At 42.8% G+C, this 23,741-nt stretch overlaps 1 protein-coding gene, 2 long non-coding RNA genes and 1 pseudogene across 6 annotated transcripts; 3 read left to right on the top strand and 1 right to left on the bottom strand.

Annotated features, from left to right (window-relative positions):
• Positions 1-581: 581 nt before the first annotated feature.
• PHF11 (PHD finger protein 11) lies at positions 582-23,740 on the bottom strand. Of its 3 annotated transcripts, XM_083435640.1 has the most exons (11): positions 23,625-23,685; positions 20,563-20,683; positions 20,318-20,451; positions 17,176-17,283; positions 15,243-15,376; positions 8,635-8,681; positions 6,729-6,793; positions 6,216-6,285; positions 4,219-4,341; positions 2,170-2,241; positions 582-1,551 (listed from the first exon to the last, which is right to left on the bottom strand). In XM_083435640.1, the coding sequence occupies exons 3-11, from the start codon at positions 20,423-20,425 to the stop codon at positions 1,388-1,390; spliced, it is 891 nt and encodes a 296-aa protein (XP_083291766.1). In that variant the 5' UTR covers positions 20,426-20,451; positions 20,563-20,683; positions 23,625-23,685; the 3' UTR covers positions 582-1,387. The 3 variants fall into 3 exon arrangements, with proteins under 3 accessions (XP_083291766.1, XP_083291764.1, XP_083291765.1); XM_083435638.1 differs by lacking the exon at positions 20,563-20,683 and having other exon boundaries at positions 23,625-23,740; XM_083435639.1 differs by lacking the exon at positions 23,625-23,685 and having other exon boundaries at positions 20,563-20,693.
• Positions 6,791-8,277, top strand: LOC310675331. The gene is made up of 2 exons (XR_014510057.1): positions 6,791-7,096; positions 7,570-8,277. It is a non-coding gene; the product is annotated as an uncharacterized lncRNA (long non-coding RNA).
• Positions 8,688-18,648, top strand: LOC310675332. Its single transcript, XR_014510058.1, has 3 exons — positions 8,688-9,816; positions 17,514-17,677; positions 18,383-18,648. It is a non-coding gene; the product is annotated as an uncharacterized lncRNA (long non-coding RNA).
• LOC310675313 (glutamine amidotransferase-like class 1 domain-containing protein 1) lies at positions 20,980-22,408 on the top strand (annotated as a pseudogene). Its single transcript has one exon. The product of its transcript is annotated as a glutamine amidotransferase-like class 1 domain-containing protein 1 (transcript).
• Position 23,741: the final 1 nt, after the last annotated feature.

Genomic DNA, 23,741 nt, shown 5'->3' on the forward strand with positions numbered 1-23,741 from the left:
GTGCAGCTGGCACAATGAAGATACAGCTTTTGGTGCATCTGCTAGGATTCAGGTACTGTCTAACAGAGCTCTCTCACACACAAAATGTACAGCAGCTTTAATGTCTGTATTAGCAGTGCAAATTCTGAAGTATAACTTCTAAAGACTAAATTATAAAAACCCACAACCCTACTGTTTGAAGCTGACCTATAAAAACGTATCTGGTATTTCTCCTCAGTGATGCCCATCTCCAAGCTGCAGTTGATTCTTAGTGCCAACATATATTCACTAATGGGACAAAAACTGCAATGGAAAATCTGGTTAATCCCCCTCACAATTTGCATCAGAAACTTCAACCAACTACTTGCATCTTCAGTTTGTTAAAAGTTTCCACATTCACCACCTCAGTCCTGTGTATTTTGGCTGCTTGAATGTATACATCTGCCAGACAGATGTTTTGAAAGCACTGGATTTTGCCTTGTCCTATCCCCCCCCCTAATCCCTTTTTGAAAGTCAGCAGACCAAATTGCTGAAATGGGAAGCGTCCTGTAACTACCTTGACAGTAGTTGAAGGTAGGAAATACAAATTTAAATCGCTGTACTTTGTTAAAAAAACCCACTTTTATTAAATGATTATTTACAATTCTGTAATCAAACAATTGCAAATATTCTTTACACACACACAACTACCTATGATTCTAAGAAACTGATTCTCTGAAACATTTTAACATTAAGCCCTCCTGAGGTGTCTGAAACATCTAATGTTTGGGCTCCTACTGCAAGGCCAGGGTCATTTCACAGACAGGATCTATTCTGTAAAACTATAAGTACAAAGGTTTATGGTTTGACTTTCTCTTTGGAAAGTGAAACTATGGTGTTTAATTTCAGTACCAATTGTAGTCAAGTGTCTTGAAGGAGAAGATAGAAGACGTTTCCATTGATTTAAAAAGTATGTGTAGTGACAACTATTATAGCACCACAGTGCAATCCTTTAGGACGGCTGACCTTGGGTTCTCCATCCCTTCACTGATGTCTCCTGGCCCTGCTGGCTGGAGCTGCCCTGGTTCTAGAGACTCAGTTGCAAAGAAGCTATGAAGAACACGTGGTAAACACATCCGATTCTCCCTGTACTGGAATAGATCAGAAAGACAGCCGTGATCTTGGAGATGGCTATCAAGAGGACACAGGCTTTCCCTTGCCTTTCCAAATAATCACATAAATGAATTGGCAATAGACAAAAAGAGAATTTGACCATCAAAACCAAAAGAAAAAAATGCCTTTGCTGGAACAAAAGTGTCTCACGGTCATGATTAGAGGAAAAAAACAGTTATAACAAATGTGATATATACAAGCAGACTTATAACTGGAAAGTTGATTTTATGCAAGAACCAGATAGGAGAAATCATGATCAAGTATTACAGAAATATGCAGGTTGTTCAGAGATACTATTAGATACACTAGCTGTGTCTTCTGGGGCAGGTAGTACTACTTCCTTCAAATCTTTCAGAAGCTCAATCTGAGTATCCAGTCTTTCCCGTGTGTGCAGTAGCTGCTGAATTTTTTCTTCAGTTCCTGTAGAATTTACAATGGATGCTTAGTATTAATGTAAAATGCAAAAGTTTGTTGTTTTCAAATGACTCCTTTGTTTCTCTAATATCTTCTCCATTGTGACTGTCCTTTCAATCAACTGATTTCATAAAGGCAATTTCAGTTACCTGAATACACAAGCATAATTCTACAAAAAGGGTCAAAATATTAACCCCCTCCAAAACATTTTTTACAGGGAAATGTATATAACTATTATTCATGCCTGGATTGGTAGAGCAATGCAGCACTTATGCCAGGCAGCCCCTTCTTACAGCAGGAAATATAGGGTATAGTACTGATAACTCATTTCCTTCTCCTTCCCACTCCTTAAAAATGAACAATGGAATATAGTCTACTTATTGAGTTCAGTAAGACTTAGTCCCAGAAATTCAGCCTAATAAGCAGAATAGGCAAGTGGTTTTCTTCGTAAGATCAAAAGAATAATCAGGCCAAACAGTCTGAATTATTTCAGCACCAAGTAACTGATCTATTCTACTTTGGTGCTGAGACATTTGTGCTTGGGTTTTAATGCCAAACCAGATTGCCCAGGCTCAAAAAGTAGTCATTGAGAGAAGTTCCAAATTTTGCTTCATGCATACATACCAGAGTGAGCTGTTGCAAGTATATTTTCAAAAAGGCCACAGTCAAAAAGTGACATTACTGTTTCTTCATATTCTGAGGGTAGAGACAAAACCATGCTGATACCTCTGCATGAACACAGATTTTAATATACAGTACACACAAGGATACAGGTGAAACTCGAAAAATTAGAATATCGTAGAAAAGATCATTTATTTCAGTAATTCAACTTAAAAGGTGAAACTAATATATGAGATAGACTCATGACACGCAAAGTGAGATATGTCAAGCCTTTATTTGTTATAATTGTTATAATTATGGCATACAGCCGATGAAAACCCCAAATCTCAGAAAATTAGATTAAATGAAATCAGCAAAACAAGGATTGCAAATAGAGCAATATTGGACCTCTGAGAAGTAGAAGCATGCATATGTACTCAGTACTTGGTTTGGGCCCCTTTTGCATCAATTACTGCGGTGTGGCATGGATGCTATCAGCCTGTGGCACCGCTGAGGTGTTATGGAAGACTTTCTCAATAGCTTCAATAGCAGCCTTCAGCTCTTCTGCTTTCTCGGTCTCATGTCTCTCATCTTTCTCTTAGCAATGCCCCATAGATTCTCTATGGGATACAGGTCAGGCGAGTTTGCTGGCCAATCAAGCACAGTAACCCCATGGGCACTGAACCAGGTTTTGATACTTTTGGCAGTGTGGGCAGGTGCCAAGTCCTGCTGGAAAATGAAGTTAGCATCCCCATAAAGCTCATCTATGGAAGCAAGCATGAAGTGCTCCAAAATCTCCTGGTAGACAGCTGCGTTGACCCTGGACTTGATGAAGCACAGTGGACTAACACTGTGGAAACTTTACACTGGACTTCAAGCATCTGGCATTGTGTGCCTCTCCATTCTTCCTCCAGACTCCTGGTCCTTGGTTTCCAAATGAGATGCAAAAGTTGCTCTCATCAGAAAAGAGGACTTGGGACCACTGTGCAACAGACCAGTTCTTTTTTTCTTTAGCCCAGGTAAGACGCTTCTGACGTTTCTTGTTCAGGAGCGGCTTGACAAGAGGAATACAATATTTGAAGCCCATCTCCAGGATCCGTCTGTGTGTGGGGGGGGGGGGGGCTCTTGATGCACTAACTCCAGCCTTAGTCCACTCCTTGTGAAAGTCCCCAGCACGTTTGAATGGTCTTTTCCTGACAATCCTCTCCAGGCTGCAGTCATCCCTGCTGCTTGTGCACCTTTTTCTTCCACACTTTCCCCTTCCGCATAACTTTCCATTAATGTGTTTCGATACAGCACTTTGGAAACATCCAACTTCTTCTGCAATTACCTTTTGAGGCTTTCCCTCCTTATGGAGGGTCTCGATGGCTTTCTGCACAACTGTCAGGTCAGCAGCCTTCCCCATGATTGCGCCTCCTACTGAACCAGACTGAGAGACCATTTATAGGCTCAGGAACCCATTGCAGGTGTTATGGATTGAATAGCTACTGCACCTTTTCACAATATTCTAATTTTCTGAGATTGTTAATTTGGAGTTTTCATCAGCTGTACGCCATAATCATCACAATTATAACAAATAAAGGCTTGGCATATCTCGCTTTGTGTGTCATGAGTCTATCTCATATATTAGTTTCACCTGTATACTCAGTAAAAATAGGTTGAGCTGTATGTAACCCACCCTGGACATGCTTGGTGAAGGCTGGCTATGAATGTATACAATAAATAAAGTCATGCCAGTGTATAAAATGGTAATGACCTCCCCCTGAACCCAGGGGTATCAGGGCTGTTGCACCTAACCAGTCTTCTCTTTCTGCTTCCACTAAAACCTGTTGCAAGGGAAGGTCACAGGGTGCCCCAAAGCCCAACTGTGCATTTGTGCTCTGTAGGGGAGAGTCAAAAACTCATCCTGCAACAGTAGGCTGGGGAAAAAGAACATGAGAAATAAACAGGGCCAAGCAGTATTGTTCCTGAGAGGTAAGCCCTATGGAAGCATTCACAGGTCATGACTTGGACCAAAAGGCTCAAATTAGCAACTGACCCAAATGGCTGTGACTTAAAAACACTTTCCAGTACCTGCTTCAGAAGTGTTGTCATCCATCAGCTTTTCTTGCGCAAGGTGAAGAGTGTCTAACATTTCCTCAAAGATTTCATCAAGAAGCCCAGCCTGCTTACACTTCCTTAAAAAGTCTATCCTTACTGTTAAGAGAGAAATACATCCTTTTTCAAACAGTTCCATATCTACTGGCATTGTGAATCTCTTTCTAGCAAGAGCAGTAATTTACTTTCAAGACATTTTGTTTTTTAGCTTGCAAGATACTCTCAAGTCATAGTTACACTAAAATCCTGGATGCTTTAAATATTTTTTGAAGCAACAATCACTTCTCCACCAGGGAAAAGCAGCAGCAGCAGCAAAGGCTCAAGAATAAGCCAAAAGCTTAGATAATGTGTGTTTATATATGGCTTTCCCCTCTGCCACAGAAACCCATGGGTCCAGGTTATTGGCCTGTTAGTGGTCACAATGTAATTATGGAGGATGGATGGTGGCTAATGGATTGAGGTTGAATCCTGACAAGACAGAAGTACTGTTTTGGGGGGACAGGGAGCGGATGGGTGTGGAGGACTCCCTGGTCCTGAATGGGGTAACTGTACCCCTGAAGGACCAGGTGTGCAGCCTGGGAGTCATTTTGGACTCACAGCTGTCCATGGAGGCGCAGGTCAATTCTGTGTCCAGGGAGGCTGTCTACCAGCTCCACCTGGTACGCAGGCTGAGACCCTACCTGCCCGCGGACTGTCTCGCCAGAGTGGTGCATGCTCTAGTTATCTCCCACTTGGACTACTGCAATGCGCTCTACGTGGGGCTACCTTTGAAGGTGACCCGGAAACTACAACTAATCCAGAATGCGGCAGCTAGACTGGTGACTGGGGGCGGTCGCCAAGACCACATAACACCAGTCTTGAAAGACCTACATTTCCGGTCCGTTTCCGAGCACAATTCAAAGTGTTGGTGTTGATCTTTAAAGCCCCAAATGGCCTCGGCCCAGTATACCTGAAGGAGCGTCTCCACCCCCATCGTTCTGCCCGGACACTGAGGTCCAGCGCTGAGGGCCTTCTGGCGGTTCCCTCATTGCGAGAAGCAAAGCTACAAGGAACCAGCCAGAGGGCCTTCTTGGTAGTGGCGCCCGCCCTGTGGAACACCCTCCCATCAGATGTCAAAGAGATAAACAACTACCTGACATTCAGAAGACATCTTAAGGCAGACCTGTTCAGGGAAGTTTTTAATGTGTGACATCTTAGTGTATTTTGGTCTTTGTGGAAGCTGCCCAGAGTGGCTGGGGAAACCCAGCCAGATGGGCGGGGTACAAACAAACAAACAAATAAATAAATAAATATGCTAGTTTTGTATTATAGAAAAAAGTGAAAGTTAAAAAGTACAGAGTGTGATGATGCCTGAAAAAAAGAATATCATCATATAATGTGCAAGGCCTGGAAACTCCTATGAAACAGAATTGAAGGTAAATTTAAAACCAGTGTCAGGTGAAGATTACTCAAAAGCTGAAGACTAGACACTTATACCTAAGTATCTGAGCCATCCAGAAGCCAATTAGGAACAATTCTGAGAGAAGAGAAGAAATGTTGAAATCAATGAGTTTGGTGGGAATATTTGCAAAGATTTTTTGGCCCAAATGTCTAAGCAGTTTGCTAAACTGTATCAAGTCACATTTATATATACAATGGTACCTCGGGTTACATACGCTTCAGGTTACAGACTCCGCTAACCCAGAAATAGTACCTCAGGTTAAGAACTTTGCTTCAGGATGAGAACAGAAATTGCACCGCGGCAGCGGAAGGCCCCATTAGCTAAAGTGGTGCTTCAGGTTAAGAACTGTTTCAGGTTAAGAACGGACCTCCAGAACGAATTAAGTACTTAACCCAAGGTACCACTGTATAGAAAATAGTCTCTAGAATAATCATGAGTGGCCATCTTTGTAATTTGAGTCACATTCATGGCAAAAAGCTGCAGAACAGGCTACTAGAAATCCTAACAAGTGCCAAACACAGTGAAGTCCTACCTTTCTGCTGGTCATTTTTTCTCTTAAGGACCTGTTGTAGGCTCTCTTCTGCAACTGTTTCATTATCATTCTGTCAAAAGTGTTTTTAAAAACAAGTTTGCATATTTATCAGTATTGTTCAGAACACTAACGACAATGTTCATGTTATTCCAGTGTAGCAATCCCCACCTTCACATGTTAACAAGATTAGAGCTGAATCCTATCTATGCTTTGCACTAAGCATATGCTGTTCCTTAAGCTAAATTATCTCCCAAGTAATCCATGTATTAATTCATAGCACTTTTCCTCCAAGCAGCTCAAAGTGGCACACAGTTCAACTATGCACATTTTATTTCCCAAGATTTAGCACCTAGCAGCAGTCAGAAACTAAAACGGGTCAAAAAAGAACAAACTGAATTAGAACTCAGACTTAAATCACATGTGAGACCAATGTAGCAAGGAAGCATGGCTCACTGGAGGAAACTTACTGCATGATGTAGACATTAAAAAGGCTTAAAAATATATATTAATTACCATTTTTTTTCCACTGCAGGAAGAGTTTATTAGGATTGGGGGCCGTCCCTTCTTGCTGTCCTCATCTAGAAATAAGATAGCTGCTGCTTATATTTTACCAGATAATTTATTATAGTACTTCAGTAAGTTATAGCAAGATACACTATAAAAACAGACAGAACACATTAGAATTACTTCTTTTTAAATTCGTCTTAAGAGTTACAATGATAAGGACTTAAGAATCATCCAGTGAATTGGCATAATGGCAAAATGGAGATTTTGTGTGTTTGTATTTGTTAACAAATACTACTTCTTGTATCTTAAAAGTCCAAGTAATACTGGCACAAGAGTGCAATAAATTCTTTTCCCCTCTTGGCACCTTGGGCCAAGTCAAAGAACTACAGTGGTGCCTCGCAAGACGAAAAGAATCCGTTCCGCGAGTCTCTTCGTCTTGCGGTTTTTTTCGTCTTGCGAAGCAAGCCCTTTAGCAGATTAGCGCTATTAGCACTATTAGCGGTTTAGCGGCTATTAAAGGTTTAAGGGATTAGCGGATTAGCTGCTAAAAGGCTATTAGCGGCTATTAAAGGTTTAAGGGATTAGCGGATTAGCTGCTAAAAGGCTATTAGCGGCTTAGATCAGCTGTTAAGCGGCTTAGCGATCAGCTGTTAAGCAGCTTAGCGAACAGCTGTTAAGTGGCTTAGGGGCTTGGGAAAAAGGGGGGAGGGAAAAAAAACCCAGGAATCGCAAGACATTTTCGTCTTGCGAAGCAAGCCCATAGCTAATTTGTTTTGCGAAGCACCTCCAAAACGGAAAACCCTTTCGTCTAGCGGGTTTTCCGTCTTGCGAGGCATTCGTCTTGCAGGGCACCACTGTACCCTATACTGTCACACACCAGTCTTGAAAAACAATCACAGAATTGTGGGGCAGTATAGTTAAGTTTCATGCTATCATTTCACTTTTTAGCCACAGAACACACTCTGTCCACAACCTGAGTCTCTCTCTCATTTCAGTCATGAGGCAAATACTAAAAGCTCCTCCCAGCACAATTTTATCAAGAAACAAGAAAAAGGAAAACATGGGTCAAGTCAGAATGAGTTGGTGGTGGAAGTACTCTCTGAAAAGTGTCTTGGAATTGGCAGGAACAGAAACAAGAACGAACAAAAGTATTTTGGTGTGTAATACAATTTGGTGGATATGAAAATACCACCATTTGAAAGAACCAACATTTACTTTAAACTGTAAACAACAATTTTAAGAAAGCTAGATAAGCAGCAACTCAACTGTCCCTCCGTCCTGCACAAAATGTGAAGTTCAGAGTCTCTGAGCAGCTGCATGTATGTTGCAGGTGCAATGAGCAGAGAGACAGTATCAGGCTGCCTTGTGGGCAATTTGTGTGGGTCTTATGAGAAAATTAGTAATTTTCAATGAATTGGAATCTGGCTATTTTCTGAACAATCAGGAATAATGTCAGCTGATGCGTGATGCCAACCTACGTGAGCAGGGAATTATCTACAAGGCGCTAGTTGCTGTGGAGGGCAGAAGGGAGGGTGGCTTTGGTTTTCTGAAGAGCTGCAGAGAGACAAAATCAGGAAAACAACATTTATTGGGTCCAGTGATAAGCAGCAACCAATGGAAAAACTCTTCCACATGGAACTTGAACTGGAGAAATCACTGCTGAACCAGACCAACCTCTGACAAAAAAACCCCTACTATGGTAAATTGTATAGTGAGTATTTTGTAGTTCTCTTGTTCATATGGGTAGGAGAAAAAATACATTGGTTTTCAGTGTTTTATAAAAGCACTCTTGACACACTTTTTGTCAAGGGTTTCAATAGTGGGGAATGTATAAACAAATATTCCATTACTGCATCTGCTAAAAATGACTATTTGAAGCATGGAGAAGAGTCTGATGAGGAAAAAAACTAACCATAAAAGCTTGTCTTCTTGACTGGGTCATGGTTTGGACAGAACACTCTAATACATTGGAGAAATAACGAGAGAAAAGAAATTGAATTAATATATAAACAAATGCATTCATTTCTATTAAAATGTACATAAATGTAGTAAGACACAGTGAAGAGTTCAGTTCTGGAAGAATGGTATCACTGATACTTATCTGAAAGGAGCACTAAGACAACACCAAGTGCCTATTCAAGAAAGGGTTTGATGTGCTATTTTTGCAAGAAAGAATCATGAATGTCAGGCAAGCTATGTAGAGTGGAGTGATCAGTGTTTACCAATGAAACAGTGACAAATTATTCGGCCATCTATTCATTTTTTTCAGAGAAAATAAAATTCCTTACTATTGAAGTATGTAAGTTCTCCATTCCAGGAACTTTCAGAAGTAGGCCCCTCTCCTTGGCGAGGAGACAGGGTCCAAAAGCTTCTGAGTTGTATCCAAAGCAACACTAAGTCAAGGTCCTTTTAAGGCAAGGATTTTCACTTGTGCCCTTGCCTTCTCCTTCCCTTGCACTGTTGCACACAGAAGGGTGAAGGCAGGCTACACAGAGCAACAATTCCCAAAGGCAGGAAGGGAAAAGGGGGAAATATCATAAGGGAAAATTTCAACATCTTCCCACCAATCACTATTGCTCTGATGATTAAAACCAGAGCCCCACACTGCTACTTTTAAGTTTAAAAACTATTTTAACATCTCATGGACCCTCTTCCTACCTCCGTGTGCTCAGTCTATCTCCTGAGCTTGCTGCATTTATCAGACTCAACTGGGTAATTTCTTTGCAACAGCAGCCTGGTTTGTTTTTGTTAAAACATTACTTCCTCAGTATTACATTTCAGGTAAAACTATGACTAAAGGTATACGTTACTATTTTATTTTAAGGTCATGACGCTCTGATGGCTGTGCATTTCAATTATCCTTGTTTTTTAAAGAAAAGAGGGAGAATGTGAAGCATTTGCAACTCTTGGTCCCATACACTGAAGTCCTTTTACTCGCTCAACGAAAGTTCACAAGCCTGTGCTGAGACAGCAGAAGAGCCCCCCTTCCCAAGCCCATCTCACTTTGTGTGTGCCTGTGTTAAGCCAAGCAGATAGGCAAAAGCCCCTCAAACTTCCTGATTGGCTGTTATGAACAAAGGATTCTTGGAAGCAGGTAGGAAGACCTTCAAGATGTTAAAGATAAAAAACAAAAGCAGAGAGGAGGACTGGAATGGGAGAAACAACAGTTGAAAAGAGGAGGGGAGGAGGAAGGAAGGGGGAAGAAGCAGGACAGAGGAAGAGCAGCTTGGATGGGGGTGACTAACTGTGGTTAAAACATGACCAAAAGGGAGTGAATGCATCATTTCTTTTCCACTTTCTGTTCACTCCAAATGGCATAACTCGACTGGTAGGGGGCCCTGATCAGCCCTGCCCCATTCTAGGTTAACTAAGGTGCCCTGGCTGGCTATGTTAACTTTCAAGAAAAAAAGGAAGCAAAAGGAGGGGCTCCACTGAATGCTTTTCTATGGAACTTTAATTCCCCTCCCCATATATAGTGATGCTTGCTGGCTGTGTTGTTTACAGCAGTTTGGGCAGCACAGCAGGCAAGCAGAATGGACTCCAGGGACTTTCTTAGCGCAAATAAATTTAATAAATTGGTGGTGGGGGTGTGAAGGAGAGACTAGGTTCTTCTGGCTCAGGGGATCTTGGTGTTCTCTCCCAGTTGTCTAAGCTGATGTCACACTAAGTTTTAGATGACTCTGAGGTGGGAAACAAATGCAGGTGTCTAATTAACCTGTCTCCAAGGCAATTTCAGGGGAAACTTCAATTTGCTGGCAGGTAATATCATAATTAATTCTAAGAACTGAGCAAGTTTTTAAACTACTTTTTGCTAGGCAATGAAAAAATAAATTATGAAAATTAAGTTGGCTGGTCAGGCTGTCAGTTCTGCTGAGAATCCAGCTCCATTAAGTGTCCCCCTGCCAACTGCATTTAGCAACAGTCACTGCATCAGGCTGCAGCAGAGGGAGGAGATGGGGAGCAGGGCCACTCCATCTGCTCAGCTGAGGCCCAAGCAACCTCTGGCTCCTCCTCTTTGAGCCATTGCCATTCCGTCTGGACACAGGAAGAACTCTGTAATCAAGCACTAGTAGCTAGGTTCACTTTTTTCCTCCTCTCTCTCAATCCCTTCTCCTTTCTGTGTTGTGTCTTTTAGCTTGTACGCTTGTAAGCCATTCTGGGATGCTTTAAATAAAACAAAACAAACAAACTATTGTAGAAAGGAAAACTAGTCAGGTCTGTAAAATTCCATTCAAATTAGCTCTCTCTCGCTATAAATTTCAATTCTGCCAGACAAGAAGCTCTTCACAATTTAGAAGGTGAAAAGAGATAACTTGGTTACCACCTGAAAACAGCTGTTCCCTGGTAGCTCAATTGCCTCTGGCCCCTCCATCATGCCAGTGTCCCAGTGACTCCAAAACAACAGAGGACATCCCAATATCTGAATTCTTATGACTATTCACAAGAGCCTCCACGTTCTCATGACAAAAGTTCCTGCACTTCAAATTACAAAGGCTCACATCTCTGTCTATCAAGCCAGCTAATCAAAATTATTTAAAATGAATAGCTTGGGTTTTTCCCTGGCACTCCCTGCTTAGAATTTATTCAGCATATTTCCAATGAAATCCAACACAAGACTTTTAATGCCTACTGAGCCGTAAGCAGCCTTAGGATGGCAACCTAAATGAATCACTTTTGTTGACTCTTCAATATCTCCGAGTTCATGTTGTTGTTGTTGTTGTTTAGTCGTGTCCGACTCTTCGTGACCCCATGGACCAGAGCACGCCAGGCACTCCTGTCTTCTACTACCTCCCGCAGTTTGGTCAAACTCATGCTGGTAGCTTCGAGAACACTGTCCAATAATCTTGTCCTCTGTCGTCCCCTTCTCCTTGTGCCCTCAATCTTTCCTAACATCATGGTCTTTTCCAGGGAGTCTTCTCTTCTCATGAGGTGGCCAAAGTCTTGGAGTCTCAGCTTCAGGATCTGTCCTTCCAGTGAGCACTCAGGGCTGATTTCCTTAAGAATGGATAGGTTTGATCTTCTTGCAGTCCATGGGACTCTCAAGAGTCTCCTCCAGCACCAGAATTCAAAAGCATCAATTCTTCGGCGATCAGCCTTCTTTATGGTCCAGCTCTCACTTCCATACATCACTACTGGGAAAACCATAGCTTTAACTATACAGACCTTTGTTGGCAAGGTGATGTCTCTGCTTTTTAAGATGCTGTCTAGCTTTGTCATTGCTTTTCTCCCAAGAAGCAGGTGTCTTTTAATTTCGTGACTGTTGTCACCATTTGCAGTAATCATGGAGCCCAAGAAAGTAAAATCTCTCACTGCCTCCATTTCTTCCCCTTCTATTTGCCAGGAGGTGATGGGACCAGTGGCCACGATCTTCGTTTTTTTGATGTTGAGCTTCAGACCATATTTTGCGCTCTCCTCTTTCACCCTCAATAAAAGGTTCTTTAATTCCTCCTCACTTTCTGCCATCAAGGTTGTGTCATCCGCATATCTGAGGTTGTTGATCTTTCTTCCGGCAATCTTAATTCTGGGATTCATCCAGCCCAGCCTTTCGCATGATAAATTCTGCATATAAGTTAAATAAGCAGGGAAACAATATACAGCCTTGCCGTACTCCTTTCCCAATTTTGAACCAATCAGTTGTTCCATATCCAGTTCTAACTATAGCTTCTTGTCCCACATAGAGATTTCTCAGGAGACAGATAAGGTGATCAGGCACTCCCATTTGTTTGAGAAATTGCCATAGTTTGCTGTGGTCGACACAGTCAAAGACTTTTGCATAGTCAATGAAGCAGAAGTAGATGCCTTTCTGGAACTCTCTAGCTTTCTCCATAAACCAGCGCATGTTTGCAATTTGGTCTCTGGTTCCTCTGCCCCTTCAAAATCCAGCTTGCACTTCTGGGAGTTCTCGGTCCACATACTGCTTAAGCCTGCCTTGTAGAATTTTAAGCATAACCTTGCTTGCGTGTGAAATGAGTGCAATTGTGCAGTAGTTGGAGCATTCTTTGGCACTGCCCTTCTTTGGGATTGGGATGTAGACTGATCTTCTCCAATCCTCTGGCCACTGCTGCGTTTTCCAAACTTGCTGGCATGTTGAGTGTAGCACCTTAACAGCATCATCTTTTACAATTTTAAATAGTTCAGCTGGAATACCATCACTTCCACTGGCCTTGTTATTTGCAGTGCTTTCTAAGGCCCATTTGACTTCACTCTCCAGGATGTCTGGCTCAAGGTCAGCAACCACACTACCTGGGGTGTACGAGACATCCATATCTTTCTGGTATAATTCCTCTGTGTATTCTTGCCACCTCTTCTTCATGTCTCCTGCTTCTGTTAGGTCCTTACCACTTTTGTCCTTTATTATGGTAATCTTTGTACAAAATGTTGCTTTCATATCTCCAATTTTCTTGAACAGATCTCTGGTTCTTCCCATTCTGTTGTTTTCCTCTATTTCTTTGCATTACTCGTTTAAGAAGGTCTTCTTGTCTCTCCTTGCTATTTTTTGGAAATCTGCATTCAATTTCCTGTATCTTTCTCTATCTCCCTCGCATTTTGCTTGCCTTCTCTCCCCCGCTATTTGTAAGACCTCGCTGGACAGCTACTTTGCTTTCTTGCATTTCCTTTTCATTGGGATGGTTTTTGTTGCTGCCTCCTGTATAATGTTGCGAGCCTCCATCCATAGTTCTTCAGGCACTCTGTCCACCCAATCTAAATCCATAAACCTGTTCCTCACTTCCACTGTGTTTTCATAAGGAATTTGATTTAGATGGTATCTTACTGGCCCAGTGGTTTTTCCTACTTTCTTCAGTTTAAGCTTGAATTTTGCTATAAGAAGCTGATGATCTGAGCCACAGTCAGCTCCAGGTCTTGTTTTTGCTGACTGTATAGAGCTTTTCCATCTTTGGCTGCAGAGAATATAATCAATTTGATTTCGATGCTGCCCATCTGGTGATGTCCATGTGTAGAGTTGTCTGTTGTGTTGTTGGAAAAGAGTGTTTGTGATGACCAGCTTGTTCTCTTGCCAGAACTCTATTAGCCTTTGCCCTGCTTCGTTTTGAACTCCAAGGCCAAACTTGCCAGTTGTTCCTTTTATCTCTTGACTCCCTACTTTAGCATTCCAATCCCCTATAATGAGAAGAACATCCTTCTCTGGTGTCACTTCTATAAGGTGTTGTAAGTCTTCATAGAATTGGTCAATTTCAGTTTCTTCAGCACCAGTGGTTGGTGCATAAACTTGGATTACTGTGATGTTAAAAGGTCTGCCTTGGATTCGTATTGAGATCATGATATCATTTTTGAGATTGCATCCCAGTACAGCTTTCGCCACTCTTTTGTTGACTATGAGGGCCACTCCATTTCTTTTACGGGATTCTTGCCCACAGTAGTAGCTATGATGGTCATCCGAACTGAATTTGCCCCTTCCCGTTTATTTTAGTTCACTGATGCCCAGAATGTCAATATTTAGTCTTGCGATCTCATTTTTGACCACATCCAACTTACCCAGGTTCATGGTTCTTACATTCCAGGTTCCTATGCAATATTTTTCTTTACAGCATTGGACATTCCTTTCGCTTCCAGGCATATCCGCAACTGAGCTACCTTTCGACTTTGGCCCATCCGCTTCATCAGCTCTGAATCTACTTGTCCTTGTCCTCTGCTCTTCCTCAGTAGCATGTTGGACGCCTTCCGACCTGAGGGGCTCATCTTCCAGCATCGTAACTTTTATATGCCTGTTGTCTTTGTCCATGGAGTTTTCTTGGCAGGGATACTGGAGTGGCCTGCCGGTTCCTGCTCACTAATGAAAGGCTTTTGGACTGCAGAGGAAGCTTCTGTGAAAAGAAAGAGGGCCAATTTTCCTACCTTCCCCTTATTTCTGCAACTCTGCTGGGTCTCCCCAAACCTGCTCGAGAGGATTAGGGGGTGCTTTGGAGCAGTGGATGGGAGTGCAGGACAAAAGGGGAATTTTGAAAAACCTTTCACTTATGGAAGCCTTCAGCCATCAGAGGGACTGACTGAATAGTCTATTACAGGGGTCGGCAACCTAAGGCCCATGGGCCACAAGTGGCCCACGGGGGTCGTTTAACCAGCCCACAAGCCGTCTCTGAACTGAGCCGCCTGCTCAGTGAGTCCCCACATGCTGCGCTAAACCAGCGCACGGGGACTCACTTCCGCGGTGCCGGAAATCCACCACGCTGGAAATCGTGTCTGCGCAGATGCCAGAAATCGGGTGTGAATGCGATCTGGCCCACGTAGGGATCTCCGCTGGAGTGAACCGGCCCAGGCGAGGTAAACCTTGACGGCCCCTGGTCTATTATCTGGCCATTAGGTGCCACAGCAGGTGCTGTGATCTTCCAGCAATTTGACTTCACCCGCAAAGGAACACCCCTGCATTGTCTCCCCAGACAGATGGGTGCCATCAACAGGCAAAGACAGTACCAACCACCCCAATAATGGTGTCAAAGTAAAAGATAAATGGAAGAAAATTCTCAAAATGCAACAAATTTTAGAAAAGAATTTGTTAAATACCGGTAAATGCCTTGAATTTCATCCGTTTCTATTGCAGCATCATCACACAAAGCACAGAAATAATGGTAACTTCTGCGACAGTTTTTTATCTCACAGCCCACAGTGGCTCCTTTCTTGCGACAGAAATTGCATATCTGCAAAAAATGGGTTTTTGAGTCTAAACAAACTGCACCATATCAGGTTGGTTCTGATGTTAGCAATCTTAGCTTTCAGTGAACCAAAATTTTTAAACCACAGTCTTTGGCATGGCTACTCATAAGTAAGTCCTACCTGAATTCAATGCAACTTACAGCCAGGAACAGGGGTTAAAATTGCAGTCTAACTTTGTCCAATCATTACTAACTCTCTGTTGCAATTTTAACTAGAGAAACATTTTTTAAATTATTTGGTTACGAGAAATGCTTTGCTTCTGTCAAGCTAATGGTTTGGCTAGCCTGGGCCTCTACCCCACACTTCTTTGCATTTATATTCTTTAATTTAAAAATATGTGGTCGCAGCCTTCATGGTATCTCTATACAATTATTTCAATGAAATAATTATTAAATTGTCTATTGATAACATCCCATATATTCCATTTGTGGGGTGCCATGAGTGGGGTAGTACCTCTGGTGGGAGACACGTCCCGCTCCTTCTGAGACAGTTTGTCCACCTCTGGTCCTCACCATGCCCTCAGCTCCCACCTCTTAGAAGCCGTCAGCATGTGACAGCAGCCCCAGCCCAGGAAATGGCTTTGACTGGGTGGCTAAATCAGGTATATGGAGCCAATGGGTCTCAGACCTTTAGTGGATTAAGGACTTTCCTTGCATGCAAAGAGAGGCTCCAACCGATTGAGTGGACAAGACCAAGAGTGGGTCCAATGGTTAAGAAGGCGGTTTTCTGCATGTGCTGTTGAGGGAAGTGAGGGGCAGATGGGGCTCATCAACCTGGGAAGGGAGCCCATCAAGTAGAAGGAGCCTTCTGCTGCTCTTGTAGGATACCTTCGGGAGAAGAAAAATCTAAGGAATAGTAAACCCTACACAAATCTGGTGTAGTCCCTAAGACAGTTGGATGGTGCCTTGTTTGCCTCTGCTTTCCTTTGGACCCCATCAACGAGATTGAGAGGCACAGGGGACTTGTTGTCTGAGCAGCCCAGGACCTTCAGATACACTGCCCAGGCATGTGCTCCGGGAAGGTCACTTCGAGACAGACAGGTGCCAGCAGCTATTACACTTCTAGTAGAAAAGCACTGGGTAATGTAATTTGCAATCAAGACTACAGTTACCTTATATACAATAGGATGTATATCTGATGATGGTAAGAATTCAGACTTCAAATTGGCGCTAACATTTTTTATCCCTTTGATGGCATTTTATGTACAGTTCTTAAGAGCGCACAAGGGATGCTTTGAGGGGGAAAGCCAGACATTTAGCCAAGACTATTGCTTCTCCCTTCATTTTGGAGAAATCTGTTGAGGAAGAGTGATTGCCAAACAAAGCAAGTCTTTCATTGCTATTACAATGGCAGGGTTGGTTTTTTTGAGGAGCATTATGTTAAAGTATGGGTAGGCAAACTAAGGCTCGGGGGCTGGATCTAGCCCAATCACCTTCTAAATCCAGCCTGAGAACAATCTGGGAATCAGCATGTATTTACATGAGTAGAATGTGTCCTTTTATTTAAAATGCATCTCTGGGTTATTTGTGGGGCATAGGAGTTTGTTCATTTCCCCCCAAAAAATATAATCTGGCCGCCCACAAGGTCTGAGGGATAGTGGACTGGCCCTCTGCTGAAAAAGTTTGCTGACCCCTGTGTTAAAAGTGTTCTTTTCTCAGAATACTTGCCAGTATATGCCTCTTAACTAAATAACTCTGACCTTAGCATCAAAAGAAATAATTCTGAACTAATTCTGCATAGTCTGCTTTTATACACATAAAAATGTAAAAGGTTGGTGTCTCACCAGCCTCTTTCCTCTTTTTATTTCACTCGTTACTGAAGCCACATCAAACCTTATATCGAGATTCTCAGGGTTATGTTCTTCAGATTCCACAAATCCAGAGGAATATAGCTAAAAATAAAAACATAAATTAAAAGGAAGTAAAAATCAAACCAGGAGATACTACAATGAAGCAATAAGGAACAGCAGCAACAGTTGGGAAGAGATTTGATTTAAGTGTTCTCTCATAGATTTGCACAATGTTAGTTTCTTTTGAATGGTTATCTGCAACTTATCTGCAATTAAGAACCATTCAAAATAATGTTTATACTTGGATTTTATTTTAACTACCACTTTTCCAGGTTGAGCATACCACCCCTTGCTGTTCCAGTCTCCTAGAACACAGGGCGCTGTTCAAGAACCCTGTATCTAAACTGAATAAGGGATGCACTGAAATAGGATAAGATAGTCAACCCAGCTCACAAAGGAAGCTTTCTCTTCATCTCACCTCCCTCTACCATGCAATGTAGGTAGGAAAGAACGCTTGAAGATAGTACGCTTGAAGACAGTCATCGCTACAATGAAGTAGCCAAATATAAGAAAGGAGTACCAAGTTGCAATTGCATTATTTGGTTCCCCATCTGCACACCTTATTTCCCAACACTTGACAGTCTCCACTGGCAACATCTGGTGACCCCAAGGGCCCTCTTTGTGTTACTAGGTGATAAATAGAACAAAAGGTGAACTCTGCATGCACACACAAAAAGGCACGCATGCCACAGAACAAGAGTGACATTTTTCAAGAGCCTCCTCAGTTCAAGAGCAATGGTGGAATCATAGAATTCCAAAGTTGGAAGGGACCCAAAGGTCAGCTAGTCCAATCACTGACAATGCAGGAACCGGTAGTAAGCAAAGGAGCAAAGACAGGGGAGGTGGTCATCCCCCATTATACTTGGCTTTTATAAGTGTTAGAAGCCGCCCAAAGTGACTAGGGGAAGCCCAGCCAGATGGGCAGGGTATTATTAACAACAACAACAACAACAACAACAACAACAATAGCTGCAATTGTGACAGAAATTGTCACTAAATATCTACAGAATTTTAAAGCAGTTAAAATTACTATTGAAGGAGCAACAGAGCTGGTAATTTAGTTATGCCATCTAGTTTAACTATGAGACCAATCTTTATATTACAACTAAGCTCCTCTGCTATTTTGTCATTTGTCCCACAGGTAGTATTCTATAGAAAGAGAACCATAGAAAGAGAATGCATTGGTATGCAACAGCCCTCCCCAGCCTTATGCCCTCAAAATGTTTTGGAGTACCAACTTCCATCAATTCCAGCCAACATGACCAGTGGCAGTGGTCAAGGAGTTGTAGTCCAAGAACAGATCTGACTAGAGGCAGGCACTCTTGTATGAAACTGGTTTCCTGGATCCATTTCAGCTGGGATTCAGGATTGAATGTGGCATAGAAACTGCCTTACTAACACCATAAAAAGAGACGAGCCTTCCACATCCTATACCAGATGTATCCTAGACCCCGAGATTAGAGAACTGGGCCAAAACAAACAAGATGAACTTTAACAGGGAGAAATGTAAAGTATTGCACTTGGGCAAAAAAAATAAGAGGCACAAATACAAGATGGGCGACACCTGGCTTGAGAGCAGTACATGTGAAAAGGATCTAGGAGTCTTGGTTGACCACAAACTTGACATGAGCCAACAGTGTGACGCAGCAGCTAAAAAAGCCAATGCAATTCTGGGCTGCATCAATAGGAGTATAGCATCTAGATCAAGGGAAGTAATAGTGCCACTGTATTCTGCTCTGGTCAGACCTCACCTGGAGTACTGTGTCCAGTTCTGGGCACCACAGTTCAAGAAGGACATTGACAAACTGGAACGTGTACAGAGGAGGGCAACCAAAATGGTCAAAGGTCTGGAAACGATGCCTTATGAGGAACGGCTAAGGGAGCTGGGCATGTTTAGCCTGGAGAAGAGGAGGTTAAGGGGTGATATGATAGCCATGTTCAAATATATAAAAGGATGTAACATAGAGGAGGGAGAAAGGTTGTTTTCTGCTGCTCCAGAGAAGCGGACATGGAGCAATGGATCCAAACTACAAGAAAGAAGATTCCACCTAAACATTAGGAAGAACTTCCTGACAGTAAGAGCTGTTCGACAGTGGAATTTGCTGCCAAGGAGTGTGGTGGAGTCTCCTTCTTTGGAGGTCTTTAAGCAGAGGCTTGACAACCATGTCAGGAGTGCTCTGATGGTGTTTCCTGCTTGGCAGGAGGTTGGACTCGATGGCCCTTGTGGTCTCTTCCAACTCTGATTCTATGATCTATGGATGAAGAGTGGTATGCAAATTTAATTAATAATCAAGTCCAGCTGAGCAACAGCCTCACCCAGGCCACCCATGGCTTTAAGAACAGCAGATGCAGCTGGGAAGGGAGACTTCCAGGGAGGGAACAAGGTGGACTCAATGTCTTCTGTTGGCAGGTTGCCAACAGAGATGGCTGCATGGTGATTGATAGCCAGACATACATTTTGGCTATTGAATTCACTCTGACAGGGAATTAACCTCTGGTGCTCTGAAAAAGTTCTTTACTAAAAGTTGGGAGACCGAGAAGCTCCTTGGAACCTGAATGGGGGTGAGCAACTTAAGTGCAGAGGAATCCACATCTTGCCCCAAAACCACATGAGAGCCCTAATGGGCATAAGGTCGGCAATAGCCTCCTGTTCTCCAATCTCTCTGAGACAGTTATAATTTATGTCTTAGAGAGGTTTCTCTGTCTGCCGATGGAAATTTACATCTGGTATGTGAGCTACTTTCTGGCTTTAAGAAGATATTTATTTAAAAATCAGGATGGAAAACCATGGCAAATACAACAGGAAATGGGATGGGAGGATATGGAACTGGGTGTGAATTTACAAATACATAATAAAAAAACAGTATGAACTGTTATTTTAATATATGATCATAGGGGCAGACTCTTGTGTGGAAAAAGATGGAAATAATTATTGTTTAATAGGGAGGAATGGTTGTGGAAGTTATTGTAGTTGATGTGTTTATTAGAGAAAAACTATTGCTGAAATTTATTAGTAACAATAATTAGAGAACCCTTTTTGGGTTTTGTGTAAAAAGAAAAATGAATTAATCCTCACCAAACAATCCTGATGAACTGCAAGGTTCTGTCCTTCAGCAACATACATAATGGCACATTCTTCATCATCTGGGCAAAATGCACACTGTCTTCTTACCATCTTTGCCATTATCCAAGTTAGCTTAGCAAAGTCACCTTAGAAAAGGATTTTAAAGATTAGCACAACACAGACACCATCCCTGAACTCTAGATGCATATAACTGGAATATCCTCAATGTTATCAGTGAACTTCTTTAAAAGTCTTACTTTGCTCCCCAAATGTAATGGAACTAGAGGCCTTTAATCCAGTGTAGGGATCCACTGGCAAAAGCGAAGAGATTTCGCTGATGTCTCCCAACTCTCCAGAGCTGATTCTGGGTACAAGACACTGCAGGGGGAAGGAAATCAGCAGTCGTCATCTCTCTCTCCCTTCTGCTGGTGAAATTATTCCCTGAGCAGAAGTCTACTTATAGGTGCTACTATGGATTCTAGCCAATGAAGGAGACAGTCTACATGATGTATTTTACATTTTATTTAAAGGCATTTACTTAATGTTTTAAAAAGCAATGCTAAAGTTTTTAGAAAAAAAACAGAACTACAAATAAAAATCATAACTGCAACCATTGAGCATCTGAATACAGTTCAAAATAGTTATAAATACACTAATAGATCTTAAATATATACATCTGACTTAGGGGGAAAGGTAGGCAAGAAAGGAACATTCCACAGATGAAGACCTTCAGGAATGTTGAAGGAAGACTCACTGTGTTTTGTTTCTGATTTTTCATTTATAAACAAGATTCAAAATAAACTGCAACAAAAAAAAATCAAAGCACTCAGATATTAATTCATATAATGAAGACATGCCAGGCGCTGCTAGGTTTTCCCCATCCGCTGGCCCGGGAGCGCATGAGAAGGCAGCCGCCGCCTGCTTCCTCTTTCCCGCGGGGAGACTCCGTGGACACCGACGCCGCCACCATGTCGGAGAGGTTCAGCAAGCCGACATGCCTCATAGCGGCCAGCGCAGCTGATTCCTTCCTTCACTCTTTTACCCTGGCAAGCTCTGCTTTTAATCTACAGGTTGCTACTCCAGGGGGAAAGTCAATTGATTTCACTGGTGTTAATGAGGCAAACATGCGTTGGATCCAGGACTTCCGAATGAAATCTTACGCAAATCCTGCCAAGCTGGAATCAACTGATGGTATACCAGATACCATGCTTTGTTGATTCCAGACTGTCCTGGTGCCATGGTGGATCTGGCAAACAGTGGTTACTTAGCTAGAATATTGCAGCATTTCAGCTCTGAAAACAAACCCATATGTGCTGTTGGACATGGAGCTGCCGCCTTATGCTGTGCCACAAATGAGGACAAATCCTGGGTATTTCAGGAATACAGCTTAACAGGTTCCTGTGTGTATGAACTAATAAGACTGCCTAGTTTTGCCAGTTTGCCTATTATCTTTGAGGACTTTGTAAAAGATTCTGGAGCTATCTATAGCGCCAGCAAAGCAGATGCAGTGCATGTTGTATTGGACAGACACCTTGTCACCGGACAGAATGAAAATTCTACAGTTGCAGCTGTCCAGAACCTTGTTTTTCTTTGCAATGGAAGCAGAAAATGATGGTGCTCTTTGTAAATGGGATGAATACAGAAGTCTTCGACTTTGAGAAATGGAAAGGAGAACGCTGCACATTTGTAAGGATGGGGAATGTAAATCATGTGGTAAAAACATTAATTGAACTATGTTTTCCTGCTTTTTTGAAAAACATTGTTCCATCTTGTGTTAATACAGATTCTAAAAAGCCAGGTTAAAAATTAACATGAAAAACCATGGTTTGCAGCACTGTCAACAGCTGAACACTTGAATTATATGTCTCCAAATTCTCATCCTTGTGCAGGACTATATGGTATTAGTTTACAGTTGTGGAAATTAATGATAACGTAACAATACAAAGTAAAGTATTTGTTACACTTTCACATAGGAGTTTTGAGTTTGATTGCAGGTGATAAAAAGACTGCTGTATTGAGATTAGCTGAAAGTTAAAATAAGCTTCAGTTCAGTAAGCTACAAAAATTATTCTAGATAATGTCAACTCAACTTTTTTTTTGTAAGGCAAAGACCATGAAGATTCTATAAAGTGGAAATACAACAACTGAATGGAAACAATTGAATGGAACAATTGAATGCATTTAGTCTTGGGGCTGTGGTATGTGTGCTGGTTGGTTCGCTTAATGCTTTTAAAGATAATTTTATTTAGTTTTTTTGTACCACCCATGATTGTACAAGTCCATTTTTTTATGACCACTGAAGAAAGTTAGAGAAGCTGTTGAAGTTGGACTCAATAAATATAATTTCACCATATATATATATATATATATATACACACACACACACACACACACACATATACACACACACACACACACACACACACACAGATACAAAGCATTCAAGGCTAGATGTTTGAGGGATAGTTGGCCATTTTAAACTATCTTTCTACAAACCCCCACAAGACGCTCCACAATTTCCAGTGACTGCTCTTAACAGCTGCATATACTGTACATGTTTTAACAGCTTTGGGGACAATGTGGTGCTCTGCAAAACACCTCAACACATTTACTATGGGGTCAAGGAGCAACCCTTCAATGCCAATCTTGGGAACTCAACTGTGCAGTAGGAATGGCGTCACTGGAATACCCTGCCTCCAATACAAATCCCACACAGCTGATCCAGCAAGATCACTGGTATCAAAAGTCACTGAGAGATCAAGAGAAAAAGGTTATTCTCTCTCTACCCCCCCCCCTAAATCCATCAGAGTGACCAGGAATGATTCCGTTTCAAAACCAGGCCTGAATCCGGACTGAAAGGGAGCCAGATAACCAGGTCACCCAGGAACACTTGAACTACTTTTGCTACAACCCTCTCCACCCCACCCCACCCCACCCACCCCTTGGTGCTTATTGGAAACCGATGGGTCCAGCGTCGGCTTTTTAAGAAGCAGGCACCCCATGGCCACGTAAGGCAGGGAGCACCAGCCTGGGGGCCCCGCACCCGGTCGCCTCTGACTGGCCCAGAAGGGCCCCCAGGGCGAGGCGCTCGTCGCCTCGAGGGCTCTTTCCCGCAGGCAGCGGCTCCCTGAGCGCCGGGCTCCCCGCTCCCCGCCTTTGTTCCTCAGCGGCGCCCGGCAGAGCAGCCCTCTCGGCCACGGCAGCCCGGCTCTCCCAGCCCCCGGGGGCCGCCGCCCTCCTCCCTCGCGCACCCCCCGCAGCGTTCCTGCCCGGGAGCCAAGGCGCGCGCGGCCCCGTCCCGTCCTCGCCACTCACTCACCCTTCTGCAGCGGCCCCGGCCCCGGCGGCGCCGACTCCCGCAGCGCCTTTTCCGCTAGGCCCGGGTGACGTCACCGGCGGAGGAGGTTGCCGCTGCGCGCGCGCGGAGCCCGGAGCC

The sequence above is a fragment of the Podarcis tiliguerta genome (genome assembly GCF_965153285.1).
Source record: "Podarcis tiliguerta genome assembly, chromosome: 3".
NCBI classification, from domain to species: Eukaryota; Metazoa; Chordata; class Lepidosauria; order Squamata; family Lacertidae; genus Podarcis; species Podarcis tiliguerta.

Bases quoted from the DNA above. Each gene is read 5' to 3' on its own strand.
- PHF11 (XM_083435638.1), bottom strand. From the start codon at position 20,425: ATGGCAAAGATGGTAAGAAGACAGTGTGCATTTTGCCCAGATGATGAA. The intron at 17,284-20,317 runs GTGAGGATTAAT...TTTTATTTTTAG, and splicing joins CAGTTCATCAGGATTGTTTG to CTATATTCCTCTGGATTTGT. The intron at 8,682-15,242 runs GTATTTAACAAA...CCAATGTATTAG, and splicing joins GAAATTCAAGGCATTTACCG to AGTGTTCTGTCCAAACCATG.